Below are 12,694 nucleotides of genomic sequence, written 5' to 3' on the forward strand. Positions count from 1 at the left end.
GATCCAAACCTGCGGCCTCGGCACTACCAGCACCGCACTCTCCCGAGTGAGCCACGGGGCCAGCCTTGAGTTTGATGACTTTACTTGGCTCATCTAAAAGACATACAGTATTTTTCTTTTTGTGACTGGTTTGGTCCATGTTGTAGCATGTGACAGTATGCCTTTTTTTAGGCTAAATAATATTATGTTGAATGTATATAGCATATTTTGTTTATCCATTTATTTGCCAATGCTCGTCAATATTGACCCATTCTAGGCTATTGTGAATAACACTGCAATGAAGACGTATGTGCATATATCTCTTCAAGGTCCTGGTTTTAATTCTTTTGGTTTGAAAACATACATACCCAGAAGTGGGATGGCTGGAATGTATGGTAATTCTATTTCTTTGAGGAATTTGTTGAGGAACTTCCATACTGTTTTCCACAGGAGCTATACTAGTTTACATTTCCTTCAACAGTGCACAAGAGTTTTAATTTCTCAATGTTAGGCCTCACAATCAGCTTATCATAAACAGAGACATGTTGGCTACAACTTACCCTGTCCCCCTACCCCATCCCTTTCCCTCAAGTCTGGTGCATTTCCATAAGAACATCTTGTACAAAACAGGAAAACTGCGAAGCCATTAGGGAATGCTGAGCACTCAGAATAGTTGCCCACCCCCCTCCCAGACTCCTGTAAAGTCTCTGCTAGTCTGTACACGGGTGAAACCCTGATCTTTCAGTTTCCCTTCCAGGTCTGCTGGAGTAAACTCCCTTGCTTGATAACGTTTGGCTCAGAGTCTTTTATTAAGTTTGTCTCACCAACGTAACACTTGACATCTTCACCAACATTTTTTCTTTTGGGTGTTTGATTTTGTTGTTGAGTCATAAAATTTCTGTATACGTTCTCAATATTAACACTTTCCCAGATACATGATTTGCAGTTATTTTCGCCAATTATATGGATTGCCTTTTCCCTGTGTTGTAGTGTTCTATGATGTACAAATGTGTTTAATTTTGGTGAAATCAAAAACATTTTTTATTATTATGCTTGAAGTGTCATAGCCAAGAAATCGTTGCCAAATCCAATGTCCTGAGGCTTTTGCTTGTTTGCATGTTTTCTTCTAGGAGTTGTTTAGTTTTAGCTCTTACCTTTAGGTCTTTGATCCAGTTTTATTTCATGTTCTTACATGGTACGAGATAGATAAGGGTTCATTCATTCTTTCACATGTGGATATCCAATTTTCCCAGCACCATTTTTTGATAAGACTGTTCTTTCTCATCGAATGATGTTGGCACCTTGTCAAAAACATCTTACTGTATATGTGAGGGCATTCTTCTGGGTTCTCTATTCTATTCCACTGGTCCATATAACAGTCTATGCCAGTACAGCACTGGTTTGATTACTGTAACCTTAACTAAGTATTTATTTGAGGATTTTTGCATCAGTATTCATAAAGGACATTTGTCTATATCCGTCTTTTATCTAGAGTCTTAATCTTTGTTGTGAAGGTAACTTTGGTCTCGTAGAATGAGTTTGAAAGTGTTAAATATTTTGAAAGAGTTTGGGGAGGATTAGTGTTCTTTTTTTAAAAATAAATTTTATTGTATATTTGTGTGTTACAACATGATGTTACGGGTAGATATGGCACGTTACAGTGGTTATAGCAGTGAATCAGGTTAATGTATCTGTAATCTCACACAGTTACTTTTTGTGACAAGAGCAGCTAAAATCCACATATTTATCAAAAATCCCTAATACAGTTCAATTTTATTAACTTAAGTCCTCATGTCATGCGTTAGTTCTCTAGACTTGTTTATCCTACATAGCTGTTCAATCTACATGGCAGAAGATGGAAGGGTAGAAGAGCCTACCTGGTTCTCTCCAGCCCTTTTTATAGCACGAGGGCAAAGCCTTCATGACCTAATCACCTCCTAAAGACCTCGCCTCTTAAAACTGTTGCACTGGGGATCAACATGAATTTTTGGAAGGAACACAAACGTTCATACCATAGCAGGGGCCTTTTGATTATTGCGTCAATCTCCTTATTAGTTATAGGTGTGCTCAGATTTTCTATTTCTCAATGACTCAGTCTCGGGAGATTATGTGTTTCTAGAAATTTGTTCCCTTCATTGATGTTATTCAATTTGTTGATGCTCCCCTAGAGACTTCTTAAATAAGGTCTGAGAAATGCACTCCTCTAGAGGTAAATCTCACAAAATTGTGGGGCCCCCTTTAATACTGTCACACTGGAAGTTGTAACTCTCGAAATTGCCCATACTCAGACTTCAGCAATTCACCGTTACAGTTTAAGTTTTCCTGTCCCAGTACTGCTTCCTACAGAGGTTTCTGGTTATATGTAAATAACATGTTCTGGTAAGTTATGATTCCCCATATCTGCCTTTCTGTCTCTCCAATTTGGAGAAAATGGTGTGCCCTGTGATCTTAATTCTCTGATGGATCTAAGAAGAGTTGTTGGTTTTAAGTTTGTTTGCTTTTTTCTTGTCTGAATGTGAACGTCACCTTCTATGTCCTTACTGCTAGAGTGGAAACTGGAGGCGTCTGACTCCCATTTTTTCATGTTTGCTGATGAAACCAAGTCAGTTCCACTCATCTTGCCATGAGCTTGAGTCCCTAAGTAAAACTTTAATCTGGAGATAAACAATTCTGAAAGATTTTTAAAATTAAGGAAATGGGTATATACTGTGTTTCAAGGAACAGCAATCAAAGAGAAAGTAATAATAGTTAGAACAGCATGCCCAAATGTGAATAAGACTCATGAGACCATAACAGTTGGCACCATAAGCAGGATGTCTAGACATGGACCACCACCCCACAGGTCTGTCTCTCTTGTTCCAACTTGCTAACCTGTTCTGCTACTCGATGGCTGGCTGCACTTTGACCTGCTGTTTGCCAGGGTCATGTTGTTGTGAGCTCTGCTGCTTTGTGTTTGTTTTTTCTGCCAAGTCTGTGAATTAAATCTCAGACTGCCGTGTTACAGGGCAGATGAATGTACAAGTATACAAATTATGTTCTTTTTCATTCTTTAAATTTTTATCATAAAATATATCCACAAAAGAATGAATGGGAAGTTGGTGGTAAGATTTAGTAATAGTAACAATATAAATATCCTTGGAATCCTCATCAAGATTCATAACTGGGCCTTGGACAGTTGTTAAGAGTCTCCTCCCTGACTCATCCTTGTCTTTGCTCCGCAGATGACCACTGTCCTGATTCTTGGGTTATTTTTCATATCTTCACCATCTGTTACTTTTCACTAAGGATTGTTCTTTTAGTTGCCTTTTTTGAACTTCCAATAAATGAATATTAATGGGATTACAATGAAAAGGTTTTTCAATGGTGTCTCTTTTTTTCCTCAGGAGGTTTCATACATGCTGGTATCTGAGGCTTCAGACCATTGAATTTACTCATCTATTCTAGTGGTTGTGGTGTGTGGGCTTTAAGTTTATTCTCTGCTTCTATCATTTTATATCAGTCTCCAAGTGCAAGTGCTCCATAAATTCTGTGAACATTAGAAAAAAATTGCTGGGCTCTACTTTATGGCAGGAGATAGCAATGGGGTGTATGAATTGACCCCTCCTTTATTTATATGTAACTATATTTATTTGTTCTTTACGGTCATCAACACTTGACGTTATCTAATTGACTAATTTTTGTCCTTCTAACCGATATAAATCATCTCTGTTAATCCTATGCTGTCCAGAATATTATAGTTTCAAAATCCTTGACTTGTGCTAGGCAAGCCGTCATTGTGTTGTTATGAAGACTTGGACTGTTAGTAGACATTTGTTGATTCTATTAGATTTGGAAAAGTAGGTTTTGTTGACTCCTAAAATGTCTGGTTTGGGATTTGTGGAATTTTATAGCTATTTCTGACAGGTGACATCTTGGTGACATTGAGTTCTTTCTAAGAACATGTGTAATCTTTTGCTTTATTTCATTTTCCTTTGACATCATGGAATAAAAAATGCAAAAATGTTCTCTTAGGATGGTGAGATATCCTTCATTAATCTTATTTGGTACTTAATTAAATTTGGACTAGAGGAAACAAGGTGCCTGCTTCCAAAGGTTCTCAGTGATTACTCAATGTGGGATGGACTCAATTCCTGATGTGACAAGTTGTGACAGTATGTGTGACATATTTTCTACCAGGGAAGCTCATTAGAGACCCAGTGCCTGGAGTGTTTTGGGGGGACTGATTATGTAGGCACCCTCTGCCGAGCGTGTAACAAAATTCCAAATTCTCAGAAGGAAAACAGGAGTTCAGCAATCACCATATTGTTTGTATAAACCATTGAGGAATACCAAGACACACTTATCATTTAGATTGGTGATACCAGTTCCCATATCAGCAAAGGTCAAACTTTGTAAACAAGTATTTCCAAGTATAAGCAGTGTCAGGCCTGCCACTGTTGCTTCTTCTGAACACTAGTTAGTAGGACTTTGTTGTGACAGGTGGTATAGACCCACTGTACAAAGAGACAGTAGGGGTCACCCAGGCAACACATCTTACTTCCTGGACCCACCAGTTAGAGGTGTGTTTCTGTTTTTCTGTTGCTTTACTGAAGGGTTTAGTCCTAGCATCAAAATTCCTGTATGAAAGGGAATGTGAACAGAAAGTTCTTTTGTCACATTCTTTTGACCAAATCATAGAATAAATGTATGGAGTTCACAGCATCATGACAGTTTATGAATTGTGTGTAGATCCCCAGTGCTGTCAGTCTCACCCAGCCTTCTTACACATGTGGGATGTTTTAGGATTCAATAGACTTTGAGGATGTGGCTGTGAACTTCACCCAGGAGGAGTGGGCTCTGCTGGATCCTTCCCAGAAGAATCTGTACAGAGATGTGATGTGGGAAACCATCAGACACCTGGCCTTTATAGGTAAGGATAACATAATTCCTTTACCTAGTCAATAAGAGAACAAGTGTTTCTTAGTGATCAATGCTGTTCCATGATTTGGCACAATTTGGTGAACAAATCAGGAATGCCCTAGTGTACCAAGAACCTGGAATTTAATAATTTTTCTATAATTTTGTACTCATTCATAATAATTTTTATGGGTCTACATTTTAGGGAAAAAATGGAAATACCAGAACATTGAAGATCGGTACAAAAATATTGGGAGAGATCTAAGGTAATTTGCACTTGTAAAAGAAATCAGTGTCCCTGGAGAGAATCATAGTATGTCATGAAATTTTTTTTTTTTTTTTTTATAAGATGACCGGTAAGGGGATCTCAACCCTTGGCTTGGTGTTGTCAGCACCACGCTCAGCCAGTGAGCAAACCGGCCATCCCTATATGGGATCCGAACCCGTGGCCTTGGTGTTATCAACACCGCACTCTACCGAGTGAGCCACAGGCCGGCCCGTCACGAAAAATTTTTAAAAAGCAAGAAAACAAATAAGCCTAGCCTCACATTTATATATGCTTAGAGAATTTTCTCCAAAAATATATACTTAAATATTACATAGATGTTCAGTGTTTGCAAAATAGTTCACTTGGAAACAGTACTAAGAAAACTCATATGAATGTTATTGTTTTGATAATAGCTGTGATCAAGACCTCTTGAGAGCATTCAATCCATTCATGTTTAACCAATACAGAGAGGACATAAAGCCTGGACTTTCCCTGATAATGTTAAAAATATAATCATAATACCTATTATTAAGTATAAAATCATTAATAAACAAACCCTTAATATTGTGCTTCTCATTTCTTACAGGAGACATATGGTAGGAAGACTCAGTGACAGCAAAGAAAGTAGTCAATGTGGAGAAACTGTCAGCCAAATTTCAAATCTTAATCTCAACAAGAAAACCCGTCCTGGAGTAGAAATGTGTGAAGGCAGTGTGCGTGGAGAATGCTCCATTGGTCATTCATCCCTTAATGGGCACAGCAGAGCTCACAGTGGACATAAACCATATGAGTGTCTAGAATATGGAGAGAAGACATATGAATATAAGGAAAATGCAAAAGCCTTCACTTCTCACCACTCCTTTCAAGTACATGAAAGAATACATACTGGAAGAAAATCCTGTGAATCTAAAAAATGTGGTAAAGCCTTCAGTCTTTCCAATTACATTCAAACACATGAAAGATCTCATACCAGAAATAATAGATACTATGAATGTGAAGAATGTGGAAAAGTCTTCATTTCTCTTGCAACCTTTCGAAGACACATGATAATGCATGCAGGAGATGGACCTTATAAATGTGAGAAATGTGGGAAAGCTTTCATTAGCCCCCGTAAGTTTCAAGTACATGAAAGAAATCACACTGGAGAGAAACCATATGAATGTAAACAATGTGGTAAAGCTTTAAGTAGTTTCAGTTCCTTGCGAATGCATGAAAGGACTCACACAAGAGAGAAGCCCTATGAATGTAAAATATGTGGTAAAGCCTTCAGTCTCTCCAGTTCTTTTCATTTACATGAGAGGATTCACACTGGAGAAAAACCTTATGAGTGTAAAAAGTGTGGTAAAGCCTTCACTTGTGCCCGTTATTTTCGAGTGCATGAGAGGACTCACACCGGAGAAAAACCTTATGAATGCAAAACGTGCGGTAAAGCCTTCAATTGTTCCAGTAACTTCCGAATACATGAAAGAACTCATACTGGAGAAAAACCACACAAATGTAATGAGTGTGGGAAAGCCTTTAATTGTTCCAGTTCTTTACGGAAACATGAAAGGACTCACACTGGAGAGAAACCCTATGAATGTAAGAAATGTGGGAAAGCTTTCAGTCGTTCCAGTTCCCTTCGAAAGCATGAAAGAACTCATAATCAACAGAAATCCTTCATAAGCAATGTGGAAAAGCTTTCATCATCACACAGCCTGTCTAGCACACTTGAGAGTACATAATGAGGAGAAACCCTATAAATTAAAAAAGTGTGGTCAAGCCTTTTGTCATCCCAGTTAAATTTGAAGCCATGAAAGAACACAAAAGTGGAGATAAACTTCTTTTTTTTTTTTTCCTTTTTGTCTTTTTCCGTGTCTGGCAACGTATCGCAACCCTCAGTGTCGCGCCCGTACCGGACCGGGACCGGCAACGGGATCGCAACCCTCGGCGTTGCTCCCGCGCCTCGCTCAGCCAGTGAGCGGGAACCAGTCTGTATGTGGGATCCGAACCCTGGGCGGGAGCGCCACCGCGCTTCCCAAGCGGCGCACTATAGCAGTGCGCCACCGGGCCGGCCCATAAACTTCTTGAATATAAGCAGTGTGCAATGTCCTCATTTGGCCCACATCTTTACAACAATGTGTAAGAATGCATGTTGGATTGAAACTATGTAAATGTGAAAAATACAGGAACGTTTTCAATTTTAACAAACTATTTTCAAAGTCTCATGAAAACTCCCAATGTAGAGAAATCCTGTAAATGTAAGTATATGAAAAGCCTAATGCAAATTAATACATGCACAAAGCTCCAGAAAACACATAATCTGAAGGAAATGTTATAAAATTCATCTTTATCAGTGGCTCATTCTTAAAGTGGCTCTTTTGACTGTGGATTTTGGCTTCTTACTATTGTGAAAAATATATAGATGAGATAATTCTGTAGTATTCTAAACAATAGGGTATGAGTTTAATAGGTAGTGTTTTTTTCTTAAGTCACTTAAAAATTTGCTGTATCTATTTTGAAGTGTTTTGGATCCATGGGTTGAATGAAATGTATTTCCAATATGCAGGTAGGTTTAATTATTGTATAGTTTCATTGCTCTATTATTAATGGCCCATTGAAAAATGAATGAGTCTTTGTTGATTGTTGGGATTTTCTTTCTGGCCTCCATTGGCAGTTCTGGATATCTCTCACCCATTATATTTATTCCACCTTTCTTAATTATGGGGAAAACTTCTTTTGGGGGGTGGTGGCAAATAAGCTTATTTTATTTTCTTTGCTAATAAAGAGTTGATTCAATTTGTAAGTATGTAAATTTTATCATAGAGTATAGTCTCATGGGAATTATAATTTTCATCTCTTACCCTTTACTCTCATTTTTTTCTGGCTGTTATTTGGACAATTGACTTTGAATTAAGAGAGTCCTGTGATAGGACAATAAAATCTAGAGTTGGAGATGGATTTCCTTAATTGTGTTATGGCAATGTGGAAATGTTGGGAACAAGATTTTTCAGAATCCATTTCTTTTATGGTTTTATGTTAGAATTCACTAATAGGCAACTTCTATAAGAGTTAGGAGGCAAAAGTAAAGAAGACATCATGTTTTAGAGGCACCACACACAGTCTAGAGATGTGTACGAGCTGTGTGAAATCTGCCTCCAGCCCATTTTCTTGATTCTTTTACCTGAAATCAAGAGTGTCCTCAAACCCACCATCAACTTTTTGACTTCCATTTTCTGAGGGGTAGGTTTCAAAGAGATGTTTCCAGAAGATCCACACAAAAGATCCATCTGCAGTTTGGATTTGTCTGCAAACCTTAATATGTGTACTGGGCAACCAATTTGGACTGGGAATATTCTCTGATGGTATGACTTCCCTATTCTATAGATTGAATTCGTATAAGATTCTATAGATTGAATTCGTATAAGGCCTAATTTGCATAGGAAACAACTTTGTTCTTAGTGGTAGCTACAGTTTCTGATTCAGCATGACAGCTACAACAGTGTCCATCTAAAACAACTAGATGGGGCTGGCCAGTTTGCTCAGTGGTTAGAGTGTACCCTTAATACCAAGGTCACTGGTTCAGATCCTGGTACTGGTCAGCCACCAAAAAAAACCACAACAAACAAACAAAAAACAAGTAGATGGGAGATTGTTCCTCTTATGCTTTGGGCAGTGACTGCTTTCACCCAGTACTTTCAAGTGAGAGTAAACACTTTCCTCGTGTCAGGAAGATTGCAGGTGTTTGTATCTCACAGGTGAATGTAATGTTTCAATCCATTTTCAATAATGTTTGATTATTTGTGATTAAAAACTATGCATTTTATTCCTTGAGGAAGAGTTCTGTACTTATTTGTTAGAAATATTTTATTAACTGTTTCCAAACAAATTGTATACTAACAAATGTCATTGTCTTTTTCATATGCCAAGAAGATATATTAAAATATCCCATTGCAATCATGAATTAGATCAACTTTTATAATTTTCCCAACTTATTCATTAGACATTGTGAGTCAATATTACCATGTACGTGCTAATTTGTCACTACCCCTCACTTAACCAGGCACTGTAGACACAAAACATGGACAAGTAAGCCAAATCATTCAGACACTCTAGGTTCTGAATATTGAGGCATGAAGAAACAAATTTTTGCAATCGTGGTGATTATGTTTTTGTGAGAGAGGAGAGATGGTGAACGAGTAGTAAAACTTTGGTTTATAAAATGGAAATAAGGACTTTGAAGGAAAGTAAGTGCTGACGTGAATAATAAGGAAGCTGGGGTGTGTGTCTCTTCTCTGTGGTGGGAAGGGGCCTCAGCGAATGAGGATGTCACCACTGGTCATTTCTGTTTCCACGTCTAGTACATCTTACACAATGTTTCAGGAACTGTTCAGCTTTGGATGGAGACAATAGGGAGCAATACAGACAGTCCTGCATTCCTGGGATTAATAGTCATGATTTCCTGTAGAGATAGGTATGGACAATCTTTATTTTTGCAATTGTTAAAAGTTTTAGTTTAAAACATTTCAGTTGAAAACTTTAGTTGAAAACTTTTTAATGTAATATGAAACTCTCTTGAGCCTTTATTTTTACGTGTGTAACATTTTTTTCCAACACCATGTGATCTTTCTTAGGAAGAGTTAATAGACTGGGGAAGATGGACTCAGGGCCCCAACAGGCCTGTCTTGAAACTTCTACTGGTACAAGGAAACACCCCCGGTGGTCCCACCTGCACACACATTCACACATTCCAAACATCTGGTAGATGTGACTGGTCTCCCACAGTCTGTTTTAAGTTTACAACACGGTTCTTGGGTCACATCTTTGGGATTTCTGTAGTTCTGAAATGTAGACACTCTTCGATGGTTTTCCCCCAAGTGGGATTTCCTTGAAGTCTTCCTAATCCTGGGTTATCAGCACCATGTCTTTTGGGGGCCAGTCTTCTGGCCATTTTCAGCTGTAAATTTTTCATCTCAAGCCCCTTCTCTGTGTCTTGTTGCTGGGAAACATTTTTGGGAATCCACACCCACCCCATTCTTTGGAAAATGTCTCTACAGCAATCCAGGTGGCTGTGAGGTGAGGCGGTGGAGGAAGCAGTGGCAGAACACAGGTCATGGGGCCCCCACAACTCAGCCACTCTGTCCCTCGCAACCACATTGTCATCAGCTCAGCAGCCACAAGCAGCCACACAATAATAGTCTCACAGCTGAAAAAGGGTTCAATTTTTTTCTTTGCACTCGCTTTGTTGTTTTCCATAGTTCTGATATAGTAGGTTTTTATTTTCATTCATCTCCAGGTATTTTCTAATTTTACCTATTATTTCTTTGGTCCATTTGTTGTTCAAGCAAATGTTTAGTTTTCACAAATCTGTGAATTTTCAAGTTTTCCCTCTAAGTTTATCCCATGGTGGTCAGAGGAGAGTCTTTGTATAATGTCTATTTTTATTTTTTATTATTAATTACTTTTATATTATGTTTTCATATTATGTTATTTTATGGCCTTAAGAGTATAAAATTTATATTATTTATATGTTAAATGTATGTTATAAGGTTATATTTTATTTATTATATTTTATTATTTATCCATTTAAAAAAACCTGTCGAGCCTTTACTAACTTGCTACTACTGTTTAAGGCTGTGTACTGAGGAGCTTCTTTTTTTAAAAATAAAAAAAAGATGACCGGTAAGGGGATCTCAACCCTTGGCTTGGTGTTGTCAGCACCACGTTCAGCCACTGAGCTAACCGGCCATCCCCATATAGGATCCGAGCCCGTGGCCTTGGTGTTGTCAGCACCACACTCTCCCAAATGAGCCATGGGCTGGCCCCTGAGGAGCTTCTGAATAGTGAACACATGGGGGTTTTCAGCTTTACTTGCTGGGAAGGTGGCGTACCCCAGCTCCACAGGGACAGAAGCTCCTGCATGAAAGACCCTTCTAGACCTTGCCCTATTTATCTCTTCATCTGGCTATTTATTTTGAATAATAACAATGATTCTTGACCTTGCTGCAGAAATCCCACTTTGAGACCAGTGTCCTCTGTGATGTCTATAAACCAATGACAAGACAAGACCACAAATAATGACAGCAGTCAGCCAGAATGCACCGAGCCCAGCCAGTGTATTGTCCTCCCCAGCACCAGACAGGCACAAAGTACTTCAGTGAATGAGTTAGTAAAAATCATCTTTTCCTTAATTTCAACTTTGGAGCAAATGTCACAATTTGAAAAATGTAGAAGAGAAGATTAGGCAAAATCGAAGATCCAAATAACTTTAAAAAGAAAAAAAGATTGTGTTTGTGTACTGGATGTTTTAACTAGAGTGATTGGGCAAGAAAAATAAAGGCATACAAATTGAACAAGAAGAAGTCAAAGTATTCCTATTCACAGATCATATTATATGTCAAGGACCCATGAATTCACAAAAAGAGTTTAGAATTAATAAATGAATTTAGCAAAGTGGCACGGGAGCAAAAGCAACATGCAAAAGTCAGTTTTATAGCTATTGAATAATCCAATCACTTTAGTAAGTAATCCAGTCATTTCATGGATGATGTCAGGCAAGCTCTTGGCCAGAAAGGCCTCGTTGGATCTCCCCAGAGCCAAAAGCCCAGGTATCAGTGACCAAATCCTCACTGTATGTGGGAGTGACCTATCCAGCCTCCAATAGTGTATCCCCTCGAGTAAAGGGTGAAGTTATTCCTTGCCAAATTTTATGAAGAGTCACGTGGATCAGGAAAGAGATGGCAATGAAAGATAGGTGCTCCTGACACCTACCAGTGCCTCATTCTTTCCTCTTGAATGCCAAAATTGCAATGATAGTTTTGGCCAAAGAGTAGAAACACCACAGTCAACATTACTGAAAATTTTGTTTTCCAAAGGATGCGGGTAGCTGTGTTGGGATGGCCAATGAAGGGTAAAGAGCAATACAAGCACAGGGTAAGGAGATGAATGGGACGTAGCTGAGACCCTGGTTCTTGGCCTTGACTATGGATTTTCCTGGTGCTTCAAAAAGACCCCAAGGACCATGACGGAGAGGACAGAGAATTACAGGCCCAAATAGTGTTCATAAGTCAGGAAAGTCACCACTTTTTTGAGGCAATAATGTTGCTTCCTGTTTGAGTCCTGATGCTTTGTCTGCAGCATATACTTCTCTGCATCTGATTAGAAAAGCAAAACTGCAATTTGTGTGTTTCAGCAATTTAAAATGAAAAGTTATTTTGGCAATGAATTGAATTATGTCCCCCCAAACCTCATTGAAGCTTGAATTGTGTCCCCCAAGTTTTATGTATTAGAAACTTAGCCCCCACTGTGACTGTTAGAGGGTGGGAAATCCTATTATGGTAATTGTAAGGTGGGGCCTTGAAGACGTGATTAGAATATAGGGCCATGTAGTGGTGAATAGATTAAAAATGGTGGTCAGGGGTGTGGTTCTGACGGCTTTAAAAGAAGAGGAGAGTCTGTCTCTCTCTCTGCTCTCTCTGCTTCCACCATCTTGCAGTGTGAGACCCCTGGTTTGCTGTTGCCACCACCAGATGTATTTTGGACTTCCCAGCCTCAGAAACTGTAAGCAATACA

General features: G+C 38.7%; 1 protein-coding gene across 1 annotated transcript; it reads left to right on the forward strand.

The window, feature by feature from the left end:
- Positions 1 to 1,608: 1,608 nt before the first annotated feature.
- On the forward strand, positions 1,609 to 6,947 carry LOC103600335 (zinc finger protein 136-like). The gene is made up of 4 exons (XM_008584604.1): positions 1,609 to 1,620; positions 4,762 to 4,888; positions 5,081 to 5,141; positions 5,730 to 6,947. The coding sequence occupies exons 1-4, from the start codon at positions 1,609 to 1,611 to the stop codon at positions 6,865 to 6,867; spliced, it is 1,338 nt and encodes a 445-aa protein (XP_008582826.1). The 3' UTR covers positions 6,868 to 6,947.
- The last annotated feature ends 5,747 nt before the right edge of the window (positions 6,948 to 12,694 follow it).

This window comes from Galeopterus variegatus, unplaced genomic scaffold, assembly GCF_000696425.1.
Source record: "Galeopterus variegatus unplaced genomic scaffold, G_variegatus-3.0.2 Scaffold3308, whole genome shotgun sequence".
Classification (NCBI taxonomy): domain Eukaryota; kingdom Metazoa; phylum Chordata; class Mammalia; order Dermoptera; family Cynocephalidae; genus Galeopterus; species Galeopterus variegatus.